This window comes from Balaenoptera ricei, chromosome 8 (genome assembly GCF_028023285.1).
Source record: "Balaenoptera ricei isolate mBalRic1 chromosome 8, mBalRic1.hap2, whole genome shotgun sequence".
Classification (NCBI taxonomy): domain Eukaryota; kingdom Metazoa; phylum Chordata; class Mammalia; order Artiodactyla; family Balaenopteridae; genus Balaenoptera; species Balaenoptera ricei.
This window is the reverse complement of record NC_082646.1, coordinates 12,480,584-12,499,779: the sequence shown is the minus strand read 5'-3', so window position 1 is coordinate 12,499,779 and position 19,196 is coordinate 12,480,584. Positions and strand designations below refer to the sequence as shown.

The 19,196-nt window shown below is 55.9% G+C and overlaps 1 protein-coding gene across 1 annotated transcript; it reads left to right on the top strand.

The window, feature by feature from the left end:
• Positions 1 to 767: 767 nt before the first annotated feature.
• On the top strand, positions 768 to 18,381 carry OAF (out at first homolog). The gene is made up of 4 exons (XM_059930197.1): positions 768 to 1,585; positions 15,341 to 15,475; positions 16,465 to 16,645; positions 17,355 to 18,381. Exons 1-4 carry the CDS (start codon positions 1,310 to 1,312, stop codon positions 17,618 to 17,620), a joined length of 858 nt encoding a protein of 285 aa, XP_059786180.1. The 5' UTR covers positions 768 to 1,309; the 3' UTR covers positions 17,621 to 18,381.
• Positions 18,382 to 19,196: the final 815 nt, after the last annotated feature.

Sequence of the window (19,196 nt, the reverse complement as noted above, 5' to 3'; positions counted from 1 at the left end):
AGGAACAACAGGTTCAGAGCATCCCCCTGGGGTTGTCTCTTCCGGGATTGGCAGGACTTTGTATGTCTCAGCAACTCCCACTATATATACCCAGGGGGACATCTAGGCCCAAAGAATTTTTTAAATGTGCCGAAAGCACAGAGTTAATCAGAGAAAGCAGGAATCCAGACCCCTCCTGCCTTCGCCCAGTTCGTTGATGGGGCGCATGGCAGGGCAGTCATACTTTCTTGGGGCTTGTGGGAGAGCCTCTGATGGTCAAGAGCATTTTGAATCCCCAGACACTCTCCAGAATGGCCTAGAATGTAACATTTCCCTGAATCTGCTTGGCCTATTACTGGGAGAGAGAATGGGGGTCTGGGGAGGTGGGCAGGACTGGGGAAAGGTCGTGAATGGCGAAAGTGAGGGCAACGAGACAGAAAAGAAACTGCACAGGGGTTCACAGAATGCGGCCCTTTGAGGGCCACCATGTCAGAGACGTGCCCTGACTGATCAAGATTTCACACCTGACGGATGTCAACGCCAGCAGAACCCCAGCCCCTCTCTCCCGACCCAGGGCAGTCAAAAGGCTGCGAGGCGAGGTCTGATTTTGCAGGAGCTTTGTAGAAATTCGCTTCGTCAGAGAAACTAAAAGACCAAACAAAACCCCTAAAACACCAAGCCCGATTCTTTCATCCACGTGGCACAAGAACAAGCCAAAAAAAGGGAGGCGGGGGAAGAGTCACCCGTCCCGCCCCTGCTGGGAGGAAGGGATTTGCTGGGAGAGTCAACCCCTGGGCCAGCCCGGTCGCTGCCGGGCGCGGCGGGGAGGGAGGGCGATTGAGAAAGCCCTGTCCCCACAAGGCCGCCTTGCACCGGTCACCTCGGCCCGCGCCGCCCCCGTCCGCGGCCGCCGCTGAGCGCGGGGAGCCTCCGCGGGCCCTTTAAGGGCCGAGAGGTGCGCGGTCTCTTTAAGGCAGGTCCTGGTGGTTTCTGTTTTCTGAAGGAAGTGACGGGGGGTGGGATTGAATGAAAAGTGCAAAACAGAGTCTCGGAGCGCCGGAGTCAGGGGCCGTGGGAGCCAAGGCACTGGGCCGGGGGGGCGGACGGGCCCTGGGAGCGCGGTGTCCGCCTCGGAGCCGCCGGGGGACGCGCGACGGAGCGCAGCCCACGTGCGTCGGCGCCGCGTCGCGGGCGCCCCGCGGCTGAGCCCCCCGGGAAGCCGCGCCCCGGCGCCGCGAACTAGCCTCCAAGTTAGGGCGAAGTTTGGCCGAGCCGCTCCCCGCCCGCCCGCGGCGCGCCGGGACCGCGAGGGCGGAGGCGGTCCTCGGGGATGCGCCCACCCGGCCGCGGCGGGGTCCCCCCGGCGTCCCCTGCGCTGCTGCTGTTGCTGCTGCTGCCGGGGCTTATGCAGCTGCTGGGGGCGCCGCGCGGCGTGGGCGCGGGGACCGGGGCTGGCGCGCCGTCTGAGCTGCGGGTCCGCGTGCGGCTGCCCGACGGCCAGGTGACCGAGGAGAGCCTGCAGGCGGACAGCGACGCCGACAGCATCAGCCTGGAGCTGCGCAAGCCCGACGGCACCCTCATCTCCTTCACCGCGGACTTCAAGAAGGTGAGGCACCCTCGCTCACCCCGGGGGACCTGCGTGCCTGAGCTCTCCGGGGTCTCAGTCGCACCGAGGCCAGCAGACGGAAGACTGGGCCAGGAGAAGGACGCGACTTAGACAGGGTCACGCCGGGCTCTTATCCACACCTCTTTGCCCTGCTCCCCAGCGCCTAGACCCGGCCCTTCATTCTCCCCCACGAACTGCTCTGCTGCCTTTCCGATTCTCCCCTCCAGCCTTTCACTTCTTCTCTCTGGGTGCCCAGGCCACCAGACCAGCTCCCCACTTCGTCTTTCAGCTCTCCGAGAGCCCTCTAGGTGCAGACCCTACTTCAAGGGAGTCAGTGTTAATAACCCCGTCTCCCTTTTGGGAGTCATTTTCTCAGGCTCTATCACGGAAAAATCCTGGGCCAGGCATCAGAGGTCCTGGGTTCTCCCTGTGTGACCTAGGGCAAGTTCCTTTCCTTCTCCGGGCCTCCTTTCTCACCTCTGTACAGAGCAAGGGGGTGGCGCCAGGCCTCCCAGCCCTGACATCTTGGAGGCTATGTACCACCTCTCCTTGTTTCACTTTCCTGGGCTGGGGAAGGGGGTTCCTGGGAAGAGCTGCTTGTCCCATGTCCCTCCCAAGCCGAGGAGAAGCCGCTTCTCCTCTTTGGTCTGAAAGTCTGGTAAACTTGTAGCGGAAGACCCAGGGAGAGGCCCCAGATGAGGTCCCCAGGCTATGGGAGAGGTGCCACCTCTCACCCTGCTTGGCAGGAGGGCTGGCCAACCCCCAGTTTTGGCCTAGATTGTGGGGAAGAGGGTAGAGACAGCCTCTCCTCAGTGTGTGTGTGTGTGTGTGTGTGTGTGTGTGTGTGTGTGTGTGTGGTGGAGGGAACCAGTAGGTGGGCCTGGCCCCCCAGGATTGGGGCTGGGGTAGAGAGTGGAGGTGCTGGGCTTATCCGGAAGTGGGCCTGGAAGGGCGGTGAGTGACTGACTAACGGTGACCCAGCAGCAGGAATCCTGGAGGGGAGGAAGGTGGGTGAGGTGTAGGTACACAAAGGGAGTCTCCTGATCACCTAAAGTCCCCCTCCCCAAGTCCCTCTCCTGATACAGAGGCCCTGTGAGGCTCTGTCTCTGGGGGAGTGGAGAGGTGAGGCCGATGACACAGCCAGCAGCTGGGGAAGCCCAGGGCGGTGGGACTGTTGCCTGAGCCACCTCTCTCTCCTTCCTCTTAGAGACTGGGATCTGGGGGGGGGGAGGGGGTAGAGTTTGGAGTGTCAGCTAGGGACCGAGCAGAATCGCTGAAGATAGTACCAGGTGGGTGGGTGGTGATTCTGTGGACGGTGGAGGTGGGGCTTGACGGCCTATCTGTCCCTGGACTACTGAGTTGTCACTGACAAGGGATGTAGGGGAGACCAGTGGCGGGTGGGAGGTTGGAGGGGGGAGGGGCGGTTGAGTGTCGCAATGCGGAGGACTTTGCGACCCTTCCTCACTGAGCAGGCCCAAGCTAGGTTCTCAATTCAGGTAGGGGCAGGTGAGTTTGTGTGTGGAGAGAGGGAAGCTGACAGGGCCAGAACACCCCCAGAGTCCCCACTTAAACTCCAGGGGAATTTTGTCAAGTCCCTTCTTTTCCTAGAAAACCCAAATAGTGGCTGGACCCTCCCCAGGAGACAGGGATCTAATCTTCCCCTCTGACCTTCCACTGAAGCCCTTTGTCCCTGTGAGTGAGCCTCAGGCCAGCCTGAGTCTCCCACCTTCCTGCCCACTGCGCATTGTTCTGTGGCTGTGCTGAAACCCTAGAGAGACTTCCCCGACCCTGGCACCTCTCTGGCAGCCAAGGCTGTGGCTAGGACACCGGTGAAAGAGTCAACGGGTAGAGCTCAGCTTTTACAGCCTCTAACTGCAGCATGAAAGATTTTATTGCTCTACCCTGAGGGCGAGGGGAGGGGAGAGGCGGGGTGGCAGTGGGGTGAAGGCCTGGGGATTGGGGCTGAGGGTAGAGTAGGGAGCTGATGGCCCAGTTAGAGAATCGATTCGGAGCTGATTGTAAGAGCCTCATTTTTATTATTTTTTTATTATTTTATTTTATTTTATTTTTTCCTTGTTAGTTATTTTAAATATAGCAGTGTGTACATGTCAATCCCAAACTCCCTAACTATCCCTCCCCCCAAACCTTACCCTCTGGTAACCGTAAGTTCCTTCTCTAAGTCTATGAGTCTGTTTCTGTTTTGTAAATAAGTTCACTTACAGCATTTTTTTTTTTTAAGATTCCGCATACAAGCATTATTTCTCTTTCTCTGACTTACTTCACTCAGTCTGACAATCTGTAGGTCCATCCATGTTGCCGCAAATGGCATCAAGAGCCACATTTTAATCCCCGCAGCGGTTCACACCACCACCCAGGTTTCCAGAGTCTGCTTTTCAGGTTAACCTCTGACCCAGAAGCTGACATTTCACACCCACCCCTGGCATCTCCAATTTCATCAGCAAGGGAGGGAATTGGGAGTGCAAAGTACCGAAAGGGAACCAGCTTTCCAAGGTCCCCTCCAACTCTGGGTTTCTCAGATGGTCTGGGGCAGGGTGGAGTTGGGGAAGGCTGGGCGTGGGGTGGAACAGCCTTTATCCACACCCCAGTCCACTGTCTGCATTGGCCAGAGCAGCTTTTATACGGGATCCTTCTGGGGTGGGTCACCTCTCTTGTTGCCTGCCCAGTCCTCAAGATCTTTGGCAGCTTTCCACGAGAAGCTTCTATCTAGAAGTAATGACTTTTCCTGTAGGAAAAAGTCCTGGACGTGGTGTTTCTTTTGTTTCATGTACCAAATCCATTTGGGGTGGTTTGGGAACAGTCCCTAGTCCACTTGGGAATAGTGACGTTGGCCATTTTGCACCTTTGGGAGACAGTCCAGACTGAAATGAGACAGACCTGGTTTAACCCTGGGCAAGCTACCCGATCTGTCCAAGCCTTCATTTCTTCATCTGTAAAATGGGGATAATAATGGTACCGATCCCATGGCCATTGTGAGGACTAAACAGGGCAATGCATATGAAATACTCACTGTGTGTCAGCTGCTGTACTCAGAGCTCCAGAAATAGAAGCCAGTAACTTTCATAATCATGGCTCATGTCGCATCTCAACATGGACCTTCCCCGCTAAGCCTGGGTGCAAAGGGGTTGAATGACCGACCCAAAGTCACACGGAAGGTCAGCACTGAGCCTGGAAGAGCCTTAATCCTTCATCATAACCTTCTCTTTGAAGCTCCATATATTAGAGTTCTCCCGCAAAACAAATAATAGGGTAGAAATACAGATCTCCAGAAAGAGATTTTATCATGAGGGGTTGGCTCCTACGGTTATGGATGCTGAGTCCCACGGTCTGCTGTCTGCAAGCTGGAGGCCCAGGAAAGCCCATGTAGTTCCAGCCTGAGTCCACAGGCCTGAGAACCAAGCTCACTGATGTCTGAGGGAAGGAGAAGATGGATGTCCAGCTCACACAGAGAGAGCAAGTTTGCCCTTCCTCCACCTTTTTTGTTCTATTCACACCCTCAACAAGTTGAATGATGCCCACCCACCCTGGTGAGGGCCACCTTCTACTCAGCCTACTACTTCAAATGCTAATATCTTTCCGAGACAGACACACCCAGAAATAATGTTTTGCCACCTATGTAGGCATCTCTTAGCCCAGTGAAATGGAAACGTAAAGTTAACCATCACACACCAAAATTGCTGGCCAGCCCCTCAGCAGGGAGCAGCCGTCCCTGTCCTGTCAGTCTACTCAGGGCAGCAGCGAGGCCCTTATGCTGGATGAAATGCAGCCCTCTGTCTGGATGATCTCACCACACCCCCCCCCCCCCCCACACACACACACCACCCACCCCCCTCTCCCTGCCCCTTCCACCCTCTCTGTTTGCCTCTGCCGGGATGGGTCTCTAACATGGCCTGGCCCTCCCCACACTGCCACACTGGACCTGAAGCCAGTAAAGCTGTAACAGTGATCAACCTGCTGTAGGACACGTAGCCTGGAGCCTGGGCAAGGATGACAAACTCCACAAGCAGCTTGGAGCGACCAAATCACCATCATGAGTGACTGTAAGCCCTGCCCACAGGCTGCTGCCCGTCAAGCAGATCAGGCCGCAGCTCTCAAAGAAGTGACGTAGCTCAGCGACTCCCAAACTTTGCTGCACATTTGAATCGCCTGGGGAGCTTTAGAAAACCCCGAAGCCCAGGCTGCAGTCCAGACTAATTAAGTCCGACTGTCTGAGGGTAGGAACCAGGCAGCCAGATTTTTAAAGAGCCCCTGGTGATTGCAATGAGCAGCAAAGTTTGGGAAGCACTGGCTGGCCTAGCTGCTCCGGGGAAGGAGGGACTTGGAGGAGGTTCCAGGTTAGACTGTTAAACGAAGGTAGATCCCAAACTCAGTCACTTCGTTGAAACCTGTCATTCTACCCACAATAATCCCTAATGTGTTTAAACAGCATATAGACTTGAGGCTTAATTCTCCGTGCCCTCAGTGCAGGAACTATAATTCATCATACACTCTCAACAAGCAGTGCTCTTCCTGAGAATCCAAAGCCTATGTATGTAATTATACCCGATTGTACAGACTTACTGGGCATATTACTAGCGGGCATGTCACCATCCCGGCTTTTGGTCTGACAGCCCTCTTGGTCCCCGTCCCCCAGGCTGCTGTTCCCGTTCAAGTGTCTCTTTCCCCTCTGTCTCCCAGTGTGAGTGTCTAAAAGCTGAGGGAGGGGATGAGTCATGTTCAAGCGGTTTGGTGCTGACCGGACCGGGAGGGTGGGGCTGAAAGATAAGAGAAAGTCATGAGCAGCTGCATGGGGGTTGGGGGGGCGTCATGGCTGCAACGGGAGGAAGGAGCCACATCCAAATGTGTACAGGGAGGGGGTCAAGAGGGGCCTCGGGCTGGCGCCAAGATAAGGGGAGCCATATAACAGGGTGGGTGAGCTCGAGGTCGCTCTGAGGGACCCAGGGAGATCGGAAACTTGCGCCCTGCCCTGGGCCCCGATGGGTGAGTGGGAGCCGATGGGTGAGTGGAAACCAGAGGAAGGAATGGTCCAGAGAGCACCAGCATCCCTGCCCTGGGGCTCCCCGTCTTGGTGGGGGGAGCAGCTTCAGCCTGTGAGAGGTAGTCAGCAAAGATGTGGAATGTGCAAATGGCCACGTTGCTGCCTGAGGCTGTTTATTCTAACAGGATATCACATCACGGGATTGTCAGACAGGACAAGCTTTTAGAGTCCAGTCTCCCCCTACCCTGCCTGTGTTCGGTCCCTGCAGTTTGGTGATTTGTAGTAGGGGTATTTGTTGGAGAGGATGTCTTTTGGGGGGACAGAGGGCAGTAGAGGTGCTTGCAGGAGAGGCCCAGAGTTTTTTGGTGTCCAGGGTATTTCCCCACCCTGGCAGTTCATGAGACGTCACCAGAAAGAATGATCCGGCTTGTGTCCATGGGACCCTCCGGTCTACCAGCAGTCCCTCTGCCGTGTCTGAGGAATTCCTCCCTGCATCAGGGGTCAGCAGCCCTGCCCCGAGGTTCAGCCCAGCTCCTGGAGTCTGGCAAGCATCTCCCACCCCCCGAATGCCTATGTCCAGATGGAGTCCTGGCAAAAGATCCCGGGTCGGGCAGTGAGGACTGCCACCTGGGACAAGTAAGTGGCCTGTTGGGATGATGGGGAGAGGCAGAAGTGAGGTTCTTCCTACGAGGCTTCCCAAGGTACACAGAGGTGGTGATGGTAGAAAAACGGAGGCCAGCTTTGAGGTAAGAATCACATATACCTGAGCTGTCAGATCACACACTGACAGTTGCTTTCACACACCTGGCCTCATTCGATCCTCACCACTACATCATGCAGCAGGTATTGCTTCCATTTTGCAGATGTGCCAACTGAGGCTCAGAGCTCTAAAGTGACTTGGACAAGATCAATAGCTAACGATCCAAGATTGGGACCCAGGGAGCCTTCCACTATATTCTGACTGCCTGTGCTACTATGGCATAGAAATGGGCTCCTTCTAGAAGGCTGAAGAAACCTGAATAGGGGAGGGGAGAGGGAAGAAGGAGACTGAAAAAAGCCTTGGTGCAGAGGAACAAATCTACAGAGAAAACCTCCTCTGTACAGATTTGGTCTGCGCCCCTCCCCCAGGCTCATCACAATTCCTCCACCCCACCCCTCCCACGAATTTTAAGTTTTGACCCCTTCACTGTGCCTGAGACACTCCCCGTTCCCCTCCCGCCATGGCCTCTGGAGAGATGGGGGGTGGCGGTGAGGGGACCATTTTTAAAACATCTCACAGATACTACTGAGCCCTCACTGTACATTTTTCTGCCCTTTACCAGCTGTGTGACTTGACAAATCACTTAACCTCTCTGAGCCCCAGGTTCAGACATGGCACAAACCCAGTGTGACGCTTGCAGGCGTGTTGTGGGAAGTGAGTAAGAGGCCTCAGCCAAGCAGAGGCTGGCGAAGGCACGTGAGAAGAGAAATAGCAGTTCTAGCCAGGGCCCCAGCCCTCCTTGCTCACGCTGCCGCTGCCGTTAAGCAGATGGTTCCTGCTCTGGGGACCAAAGCATTATTAGGATTCCCATCCTTTCAACTGGCAAGTGTTGAAGTGGCTGCCACCAAGGTTCCCAGGAAGGGCTGTGGGCGGGGGAGGCGCTGGGGCTGGGAATGCAGGTGAGAGGGAAGCGTGGCGCCCCACCTCAGGAGCCCTGAATCAGCAGGACATTGGGGCGCAATTGATCCACATAAAGCCGCACATTGTTCCCGGGGCAGTCGGGACAGTAGTGACCTTTGGGATTTGGCTGACAGAACACTGGGGGCACTGGGAGGGGGCAGGCGGCACTGCCCCCAGCTGGTGGTGGCACTAATGTCCTGTAACAAGAAGCCTCTGTCCGGGCCTAGCCCTGAGGGTCTGCAGGCATCTCATAATGGGGGCAGCCTACGTCCCGGGCACCGGCCAGGGAATGTGCTTGGCCTGGCCTTGGGTTGAGTCCATCCGCCTCTGTACCTGCTTGGAGAGACAGGGCAGAGGGGCCAAGGTGCCCCTGAGTGTGCCCCGGGGCAGCCAGCATGGGGAAAAGAGGGCATTGGCTCCTGGCTGCCCCTCCAGGGCGACCCCTCACCTCCCCAGTGCAGTGAAGTTGGCTCCTCTCTAGCCATAAAGCAGCCCCAGCCAGGAGCAGAGCAATAGATACTTGGGTTGGCTCAGCCCGGACCTCAGAATCACACACTCCGGCGTGACGGGAAGGAGACCAAGATGGTAGAGGAAACTCCCAGGAGACAGCGCCAGCCGTCCAAGGGCAAAGAGGAGAGGGGAGTTGGTGCTTTTGGAGACCCTGGAGAGATGGCCTTCAGCCTGGGCTGTGCACCCACCGTGGCACGGAGATGGGCTGGGAGAGGGGCTTTGAGGGAAGGGCAGCTCCTCCATCCGGCCCTCTTAGTTTCCGGGTCCCCTGTGGTGCAAGGCTGGGCTGGCAGCAAGGTCTGAGACAGGACAGACCCCCCACCGCTCCCCACGGGGGCGCTGAGGAAGGCCCCTGGGAGGGTGGGGAGCTGGGAGCTGGTGATGGGAAGGCAGCAGGAGGGCAGAGGAGGAGGGGAGGTCGGCCAGGCTGGGGCTGGGGCAGCAAACGGAGGAACGGATGCTGGTCAGGAGAGAGCATGCCTGCGAGGGGGTGTGCATGCCTTGAGGGGAGAGTGACAGCATGTGTGCAGAGGCTTGTGTGTGAGATGGGGTGCGAGACGTGGCGTGTGAGACTTTGGGGGAATTCAAGGAGGGAGGGAGGGTGTGGGAGAGACTGTCGGGAGAAGGTGGGCGTGTGAGACAATCTGTGAGGGCTGCCACGTGTGACTGCGAGAAAGGGGGAGATGGGGAGCCTCCCGGGAGAGGCTGTGAGGGAGGAAACGTGCTCATAGGAGCAACGATGTGAGGGAGAAGGGACCGCACAGCCGAGCCGCAGCGTGGGCCCTGGCGGGAGGGGCCTGGGTGCCGCTGGGTGAGGGGTGGGAGATGGTTGGAGAATCAGCACGTCTGGGTGAAAGATTATGGCCATGGGACCCATGAATGGGGGAAAGCAAGTGTCTGTGCGTACAGTTACGATTCAACTTGGCTGCGAGTAACATAAAACCCCACAGCAGCCGAAGCAAGAGAGAAGTTTGTTTCCCTCTTTCAGTCTTATCTAAGGCTGGAAGCCGGCAGTTGGGCTGATATGACAGCGTCACAGTCACCAGCGCTCCAGTGGGCTCCGTCTGTGGGGTTGCCACCCGTCCCCAACGCTGAGCTTCTCCCCAGGAAGGCAGCAGCAGAGGCCTGGCACGGGCTGTCAGCTCTTGGAAGTGCAGAGAGCTGCCCCCTGCTTTTCCCAGAACAGCCTTCTCTGTGAGATACAGTGGATCTCAGGCAGCGTGGCAGGGAGTAGACGCAGAGGAGAATAGAATATTTGGGAAGGGGCTCCGGGGGGAGCTCGGAAGAGCAGAAAGACCACTGGATTGAGTCAGGAGATCCGGGCTCCTGGGCTTGGCTCTGCAGCTGAGAGACCTTGAAGGTCACGTCCCCTGCTGGAACCTCACTGGAGCATGAAATAATGATCCCCTAAATCTTCTAGAAGCCCAAATCACAGCTGTAGGATGACCAGCCTGCAGAAGCCCAGTTACAAGGAAGCCCAAGAAGAAAGAGCCGTCTTCTTTTTGGAGGCTAGGGGGTCGATGGAGGCCCCAGAGCACTGGTCCATTCGCTCAGCTCTGTGCCAGACCCTGAGGATACTGCATAAATAAGTGGAGCAGCTCTCTGGGGCTGGGGCACAACAGGAAGGGCCTGGGGGACTTGTTGCCCGCGCAGAAGACACCACATGAGGACGGGGCCTTCTGCCGAGGCGTTTAGGTCAGATGCACACTGGCCCAGCACAGCTCAAGTTTCTGATTCGGCTCTAAGCCAGAGATCCATTCATGTCCTACCCTGGCTCAAAACCCAGCGATGACGCCCAGTGATCTGCTAGATGAAGCTCAGACTTCTTGGCTGGGCTCTCAGACACTGTGCCCTGCCCTCCTGCCTGCCAGCCTCTTCCTTCCACACTCAGCCCTCCCCTCCCCGGTACTCCCCTCACTTTCCTCAGGACCCTGGCCTGCTCTTGTTTGCCCACTCAGTGCTTCACTTATTCATTTCCAGATAGGTCCTGAGCGCCTGCTGTATTCAGGGGGGCGGGGATACACTGCAAATAAGATACTATCCCAGCCTCAAGGAGTTGAGTCTGGAAGGAAAGACAAGGAAAGAGATCATTGCAGACGCAGTGGGATTCGTGCTCTGGAGACTAGGGGTTGGGCCTGGCCAGCTCTGCTGGAGGGTTGGTGAGGGCAGGGGTGATGGTTGCGTTTGAACTGAGTCCTGAAGGATGATGGGCAGAAGGGGACAGCGCATCCCTGGCAGAGGCATCAGCTCATGGAAAGGCACATGGCGTCGCTCATTCTGGGAACCGCCGTCTCTTTGGTTCGATGCTCAGCTGTCAGCCAAGATCTGGATGCCAGCCTCTGGGGGTACACTTTATGGTGAGGACAGAAGGAGCCTTGGAAGGGCACTGGGCAGATTGTATGACAGTAGCGTGGAGGGATGGATGGGGTGGGGGCATTCAGAGGCCTTTGTACCTTCCCGTCTTCTGTAAATGCCTCTCTCTTTGCTAGAAAGCCACCCATCCTTTGTCCAGAACCACTGAAATGTGCTTCGCTCTAGGAAGCCTTCCCTCCCTCCACCCCTCCCAGCCCCATCCCTAAGGGGACAGAAACGCTCCCTCCTCCATCCTTTGCCCTATAGCATTTTGCATAAACCTCACCCTAGGTCTTATCATGACTTCAGTTGTAGGTCAGCCTCTCCTATGAGCCCCTTAAAGACAGGAGCCTTGGCCTTGGTCTTGCCCACTCCCCTGCCCTGCCCTGGCGCCTGTGAAGGCTCTGCCCCAGGTGATGCTTATCAGTGCTCTCCCACAGATTTGCCGATTACCTGCAAGCTCCAGCAGTCACCTGACTTCTCTGGGCCTCAGGTACATCTCTGGGAGAAAAATTTTTTGTCCTGCCTCTGCAGGTCTGGAGTAGATCACAGCTGGAGCAAGGCCAGGGATTGCAGCAATAATAGAGAAACTTAAGGAGTCCAGCCCACTCTGTTCTGAGACCTTTCACTCATTTTTCCTCACAGTAATCCCTTGAGGTGTAGGTATTGTTAGTTGTACTCATTTGACCCATGTGGAAACTAAGATACAGAGAGGTTAAGTAAATCCCTCAGGGTTACAGGGCTCATGTCAGCAAAGCCAGGATTTGGACGCGGCCAGCACTGGCTCCAGAGCCTTTGCTCTTAACTACCGTGCTCTTTGGGAACCTTAAAGCCACCCCCAAAGGACCTCAGCAGATGCTATCTCCGTGGCCATACCCTCTGTGTGGCCCAGTTTCAGCCCTAGTACTGTCCACTCCACTTCTTCCTGGTGGCCTGGCTCCTGGTGGGCTGGAGTTTCCTGGGAGCTCGTGGGAGAAGGAGCCTTATAGAAACTGCCCATCTTGGGAACCCTAGCCCGAGTCCTGGACCTGAGGAGCCTGCCATGGGCTCTTCCCCAGCTGTGTGGTCCTGCCTTGGGGGTTAGGGCACATCTGGGTGGATCACCCCAGGGGACTCTCGGGCGAGGAGGAAACCTGGGAGCCAGGCATCCATCTGGCCTGGGCTTAGCATCTGGCCAGATGTTCCTTGAAGCAGGGAGACCTCGCCCCCTGCCCTGCCCTCTGTGCTGGAGGGAAAGGGGGCCCTGGAACCTTAGTAGTGAGTCTGAGGTGTGGGGAGTAGAAGGTCGGAGGAACACTGGTCATGATGACGGAGCCAAAGAGATCCAGATGCTTGGGCTGCTGTCTCCCTCCCGGGGCTCAGCACATGGAGTATGGTTTCCCGGAGACATAGGATTAAGAAGGCTGGAGAATTCAGGGTTTAATGAGGCTGTGGGCAGGGCAGGCAGAGGGCTTAGAAGGGTGATCCTGCGTCATCTTACCCTGATGTTTGTGTCAGATGCTGTTGTCTGTTAGTCACACAGAACCTTGAATAGGAGCCGCCACGTTCCCAGGGCAGGTCTGCAGAGGACGTACAGACCACCGCCGATGGGCACAGCTGGAAGAGGGCACTGCCTTCTCATCCTGGCTCTGCCACTCGCCAGCTGTGTGGCTTAGGGCAGACCACACTTTCTCTCTGGGCCTGAGCTTTAGTTTCTTTAACTGGGCATCAAAGAAATTGGACTCGTTGATCTAGGACGCAGCTGTGCATTGTGGTTGTGAGAGCTTGGATTTTGGAGTCAGACTGCCTGGGTTAAAATTCTGGCTACATTTCCTCTTGGTCCCATGACCTTGAGCAATTATCCATTCCAAACTCGGTAATAATCATAGTTCCTATCTCTTGTTATAAAGATTTTAAACAGGACGATACATCCTTTTTGACTCATGGTAACAATGACTTGTCCCTTCCAGTTATAAACTTCAATAAATCTTTGTCCTACACAAATAAATAGGAGATATAGAGGAAATCTATCTCAACGAAAAAGTTCTCATCCCCTCGCTTCACCCCCAGTCAAGTTCCCATTTTGGTAGCTTTTTGTTGTTGTTGTTGACGTTGTTTAATACAGAAGCAGGGAAAATACTCTAACAGATTTCGTTCGCCCCCTGGTCTGGTCTAAAAGTTCAAATACTTTCTCCTGCTAATGGTAGACGGGTCATATCCAAGCAGTGAGGCCACTTGGGGCATCCCTCAGACCACAGGCAGTGACACGTGCCTGTGGTATTGGAGAAGATGCTGTGAATATACCAGATGGGTTCTTTTAAAGGGTCATTGCTGAAATTACCCCGGAGGTGGAATTTGGATCCTGCCTGGGGGTCCTGCCAGGGACATCCGCCTGACTCAGCCCCGGGAGGGGAAGTCTGGTATCAAGTCTCACCTGGCAGGAACTGAGCCCAGAACAGAAAATGCACAAGTGTACCAGCCTCCAGTCTCGCCTCAAACGACCTGACGGAGTGGAAGATTGGATGGCCCAGGCTGGCGGGGCAAGCAGATCCCAGCCTCGTGGCCCGAGAGTGGATTTCCTGTGGAGAGGAAGCTGAGGTTATCCGAGCTCTGATTCACCTTGCCTGCAAGTCTGGGACCATGAGGAACCTTATGGAACCTTTCTCACCAGCTGGGTCTCTGTTTCCCTTTCTGCAATCTTGGTGGAAAATCTCCCTGGACACTCCTACCCCTCAATGTTCCAGAGATCATTTACAGTGAAAGGAAGTAGGAAAATGTCCTTGTAGAGTCAGAGGACTTCCAAAGGGCATGGGGGTTTGTGCAAGGACAGCACTGACTAGTTTCAGGTCACCTGGGACATTTGCTGGTCACCTGCAGTGATGACAGTGGCCCCGGCTAGCACCGCTGAGCACGTACTCCGGGCGGACATTCTGCTGTGTTTCCCTCCACACTAACTCATTTAGTCTTCACCATAAGCCTCCAGGTAAAAGTGGCATCATCCCCATTTCACAAATGAGGCTTAGAGAAGGTGGGAGATAGACCTGTATGCCGGCTAATACAGTGTAGACTTGGAGTGGAACCCTGGGCCCCTCACTGCCTGTACTGGAATCCAAGGGGGACCCTCAGACCCTGTTCTCAGAGCATTGCACTCTGGCACATGAACAGTAAGCACTCAGTGAATGGGGGCTCTCAGTGGGCGAGGCCAGGGCACGGACATTGAAGGATGCATAGCTACACAGGGCTATATACCCTCCGTGCTGGTGCAGGGCCATTGGGGTTCCTGGAGGAGAGCCATCATTGTGGCTTGGGTCCCTCCCAGGCAGCGGGGGGGGGGGGGGGGGCTCTTGACAGATTCAGACCACTTCTTACTGGGACCTGCTGACTTCTCACCGCGAGCTGTTAGCCAAGGCACAGAGATGGGTGAGAGCAAGGGACACCTCAGGTGCCCAGGGTTCCAGCAGCCAGATTGGGAAGGGGACTCGATCCCACCGCCCTTCTCCCTTCTCCTTCTGCCCCCCCCCTCCCCCAGCCTCTCTGATTCATGCAGTGAATCAGTCACAGGAAGGAGCCCTTGGCCTGCTGGTAATGCCATTAGTAACCCGGAGGGGAAAGGGGAAGTGGAGAGGGAAGGGGAAAGGTGAGCCATCCCAGCTCCCGCAGGCCAGAGGCCACAACAGCTGCTGCTGTGTCTGCCCTTAAGCCCACCCTGACCCCACTACCTCGATCTGAGACGCAGGTGGCTAGGAGCCTGCCTGACCAGAAGCACCAGGGGCATTCTCCCCACACCTACTGAGTCCGCGAGAGAAACTCTAGAACCTGTACTTGTAAAAATGCAGCCCTCCCCCATGATGCCGTAGTCAGGTGGTTGTAGGGGCCCTGACTCACCCAGATCAGGGTGATATGGGGGTACCACCAAGGGGAAGCATCAGCTGTGAATGAACCAGGAGCCAAAAGGGGTGCTGTTTCCTTTAAGGTGACGTTCTGGACTTTTAAACAATTTTGTTTTGGAAAGCTTTCTAGCAGTTCACTATGTGAATTTTCCAGGAGGCTTTGGAACATCTGGGGTATGTTCTTTCTTTTAAGTCACGGGTTTAAATGGGAAAGAGAAAAATTTCCAGGCCAGCAAGAGGGAGGCGTCTATTGCAGGGCCGCGTCCAGGCCTGTGTCCTCTGCAGGGTCTGAGCTGAGCCCTGGGTGGGCTGGTGAGGAGGCCCCACCCCCTCTGGCCGGTTCCCATTCTTCTGCTCTTCCCCATCAGGATGTGAAGATCTTCCGGGCCCTGATCCTAGGGGAGCTGGAGAAGGGGCAGAGTCAATTCCAGGCCCTCTGCTTTGTCACCCGGCTGCACCACAATGAGATCATTCCCAGCGAGGCCATGGCCAAGCTCCGACAGGTGAGTGCCCACCCCACACCTGCCCCAGAGCCCTCACCCCTGCAGCTGACTCCTGGCCTGGACCCTACCCCAGCCTCAGTCTCCCACCCAGCCCCTGACCCACCTGATCGCTGGCACCCCACTCTTATCCTCTAGTCCTGAACCCCTTAAATATGCCAAACCTGACCCCATAACCCCAGATCCCTAATCTGCCCTGAACCCCCATCTCCCAGATTCTTCCAGTTCCCTAATCTCAGCTCTTCCCCGTTTATGATGGAGGCAGTTCGGATCTGCCTTCAGGCCCAGGGCCACCACTCATCATGCCGGTGACGCTGGACAAGTCACCTCACCTTCAAAACCCCTATTTTCAACGAAGACTCAACACAGTCATAAATAAATAAATAAATAAATAAATAAATAAAAGAACGTGAATTTCTTAAAAAAAAAAAAAAAAACCTATTTTCTTACTGAGAGATGGGTTACGGTGAGAATTAAGTGGGATAGTGCCTGTTAAGTGTTCAGTGCAGCCTTAAAAACCCTCAGCCTTTTGCCCTGCTCCCAGTGCCTTCCTGGACCCCGGGCCTCTCCCCAGCCTCATTTAAGTTCCCTGAACTATCCAGCAGGAGCTGTCTGAGGCCCCTCCCTTTTACCTGCTTTTCCCAGTTGCCTGGATGTTGGAGAGTACGGAGCCCCAGAGGTCACTGACCCTGGGATAGTTCGCCTTGCCTGCCCACCTCCAACGCCACCCCCCAGCAACGTGTCAGAATTCTCCCTCAGGCCCCAGAGGTCAGCCCGGGCAGTCGCTGGCTGACAAGGCTTGACTGCGCCCTGGGTATCAGTTTCTCCGCCAGTTGGAGGGGGAGCTGGGTGCCCCTTGACTGCCACCCTGCCGGTGGCCCCAAGGATCCGAAGACAGCCGGCGTGGGCTTGTCTGACTCTCAGCGACCAGGGAAAGAGTGGGCAGGGGGCCTTCTGAGGCCGGGTGGGAACGACTCTTCTCCTCCACGCAGAAAAATCCACGGGCAGTGCGGCAGGCTGAGGAGGTGCGGGGCCTGGAGCAGATGCACATGGACATCACCGTGAACTTCAGCCAGGGGGGCCTACTGAGCCCCCATCTCCGCAACGTGTGTGCCGAGGCCGCGGATGCCATCTACACCCGCCAAGAGGACGTCCGGTTCTGGCTGGAGCAAGGTCAGCTGCGTGCTGCCCGCTGCCGTATCGTCTCAGATATGATGGGGAGCAATGATGAGATATGCGAGGTCTAAACCCAGCTGGGACTGGTCAGGGAAGGCTTCCTGGAGGAAGTGATGCCTGTGTGGCTCTTTACTGAGAGGAGTCAGCAGATGAAAGGGACCAGTTCCAGGTAGGGACGCGGAGAACCGTGACTCTGCTAGGCCCCGGGGCGGGGGGAATGCCCAGGCAAAGCCTCCCCTCATCCCTGCCCTTAGTGAGAACACAGATGGAACCTTCTGTCGTGGGACATGGGCACAGGAACCAGTCTGGATGGGGCCCAAAGATGCCCATTCCCACCTGCTACCTCTTCTGCCACCTCTCAGAGATCAGCTCCTCTCTTTCCCTTCACACCTTCCCAGGATCCTTGAGAACACCTCCCATCTTTGCACGGTCCCTGCCTTCCCGGCCTATGGGACCTCATTGCTGGCCCATCTGTGGGTCACCTTTCCCAGGACTGTCCTGAAGTCAGACAGACCTGGGATTCAGTCCTGACTCGCCTACCTACTGTGTGACCTCAGCCAGATGGTTAAACCTCTCTGGGCCGGTTTTCCCATCTGTAAGACAGGGGTGATACCACTTAGCCCATAGGGGTGCCGGGATGCCTGAAGGGGCCGTGCCAGGAGGCCCCCTCCCCTCCCCCGTCCCTGACCTCCGCCTTCTCCCCCAGGTGTGGACAGCTTCGTGTTCGAGGCCCTGCCCAAGGCCTCAGAGCAGATGTTGCTGCCTCGCTGTGGGCAGGTGGGGGACCGCGGGAAGCCCTGCGTCTGCCGCTACGGCCTGAGCCTGGCCTGGTACCCCTGCATGCTCAAGTACTGCCACGGCCGTGACCGCCCGACACCCTACAAATGTGGCATCCGCAGCTGCCAGAAGAGCTACAGCTTCGACTTCTACGTGCCTCAGAGGCAGCTGTGCCTCTGGGATGAGGACCCCTAGCTGGCTTGGGATGAGGGGTGGTCCCTGAGGCAGCTGCTTGGGGCTCACTGCTCCTCCCCCAGCCGCCAGAGGGGGTGGCCACCCCCAACCGAGGCCTTATTGCTCTTCCTTCCCTCGTCCTAATCCCGAAGCCTCTGCCCCCCGACTTGTCACTGTGAAAGGGGGTGTGGCATGGCAGGGGTTAACTCATGAAGGCAGCCCCCCACTCTCAGCCTGTGCCTTCCTTGGGGACGGAGGGAGAAGGGGGTTCTCCAAGCTTGCCCCCCCCATCTCCCCTGAAATGTTCGCTTTCAAGCAACCAAAATACGACAGCGTGACTCTCCTATTTAACTCTTTGCAGGTTTAGACCCTGGAAGGTGTCGATGCCTGTGACACCCACCTCCCCACGCCCAGCCCCCTGCCCCACCCTCCAGAAGGAGCTGGCCCCTGTGCACCTTCCCACTGCCCAACAGGGAGGGGATCCTTGCCCCAGAGAGGGGGCAGCGCCGACAGCGGATCTCAACACGTTCCTCTCACTACTGGCCTCTGAGGCTGCCCGGGGGCCAGCTGGGGGCCCCCCACCCTGAGACAGACCACAAGTGCCTCTCCGCAGACCTGGACTTTGCTGAGGGAGCAGGAGCTGGCTTGCACCCTCTAAGCAGAAATATTTTTGTAAGGTTTTGGGGCAGGGAGGGAGCATGAAGTATGAGGAAAACTTGAATCCCAGATTTTTAATGCAAAGTATTTATCATTTGTACCAGAAATAAAAGTTTAAATTTTTACTTGGCTGATAGCTCTAGACTCAGAGTTCTGAGAGAACTTTTGGCCAATGCTGCCACCTGGTGTCAGGAGAAGTGTCCCTGTGCTCCTGGTGACCCATCTTAGGACAACTCCTAAAGCACCTACTGTGTGCTCAGCCTTGTGTTGGGGGGAGAGGATGTAGATGGGGGTGGGTATTATTAGGAAAAGATATGACAAAATTTCTGTGCTTAAGAAGATGAGACATACATAGACGGGCAAGCCAGGCAGTAAAAGACCCCGTGACATAGACTGAGACGTGAGATATGGTAAAAACTCTCGAACCAGACTTCCAGGGTCAAATCCTGGGCATGATTTTTTTTTTAATTTTTATTTTATTGAAGTATAGTTGATTTACAAGGTTGTGTTAGTTTCTGGTGTACAGCAAAGTGATTCAGTTACACACACATATAATAGTTTGCATTTGTTAGTCCCAACGTCCCAGTCCGTCCTTCCCCCACCCCCTTCTCCCCTCCCCCTTGGCAACCACAAGTCTGTTCTCTATGTGAGGCTGTTTCTGTTTTGTAGATAAGTTCATTTGCGTCATATTTTAGATTCCACATGTAAGTGATGTCATATGGTATTTGTCTTTCTCTTCCTGACTTACTTCACTTAGTACGATAATCTCTAGGTCCGTCCATGTTGCTGCAAATGGCATTGTTTCATTCATTTTTACGGCTGAGTAGTATTCCATTGTGTATATGTACCACATCTTTTTTTATCCATTCACCTGTCGGTGGACATTTAGGTTGTTTCCATGTCTTGGCTATTGTAAATAGTGCTGCTATGAACGTAAGGG

Excerpts from the sequence above, each read along its gene's own strand:
- OAF (XM_059930197.1), top strand. The coding sequence starts at position 1,310 with ATGCGCCCACCCGGCCGCGGCGGGGTCCCCCCGGCGTCCCCTGCGCTG. Across the intron at positions 1,586-15,340 it reads TCACCGCGGACTTCAAGAAG|GATGTGAAGATCTTCCGGGC; the intron begins GTGAGGCACCCT and ends CTTCCCCATCAG. Across the intron at positions 16,646-17,354 it reads CCGGTTCTGGCTGGAGCAAG|GTGTGGACAGCTTCGTGTTC; the intron begins GTCAGCTGCGTG and ends CTTCTCCCCCAG.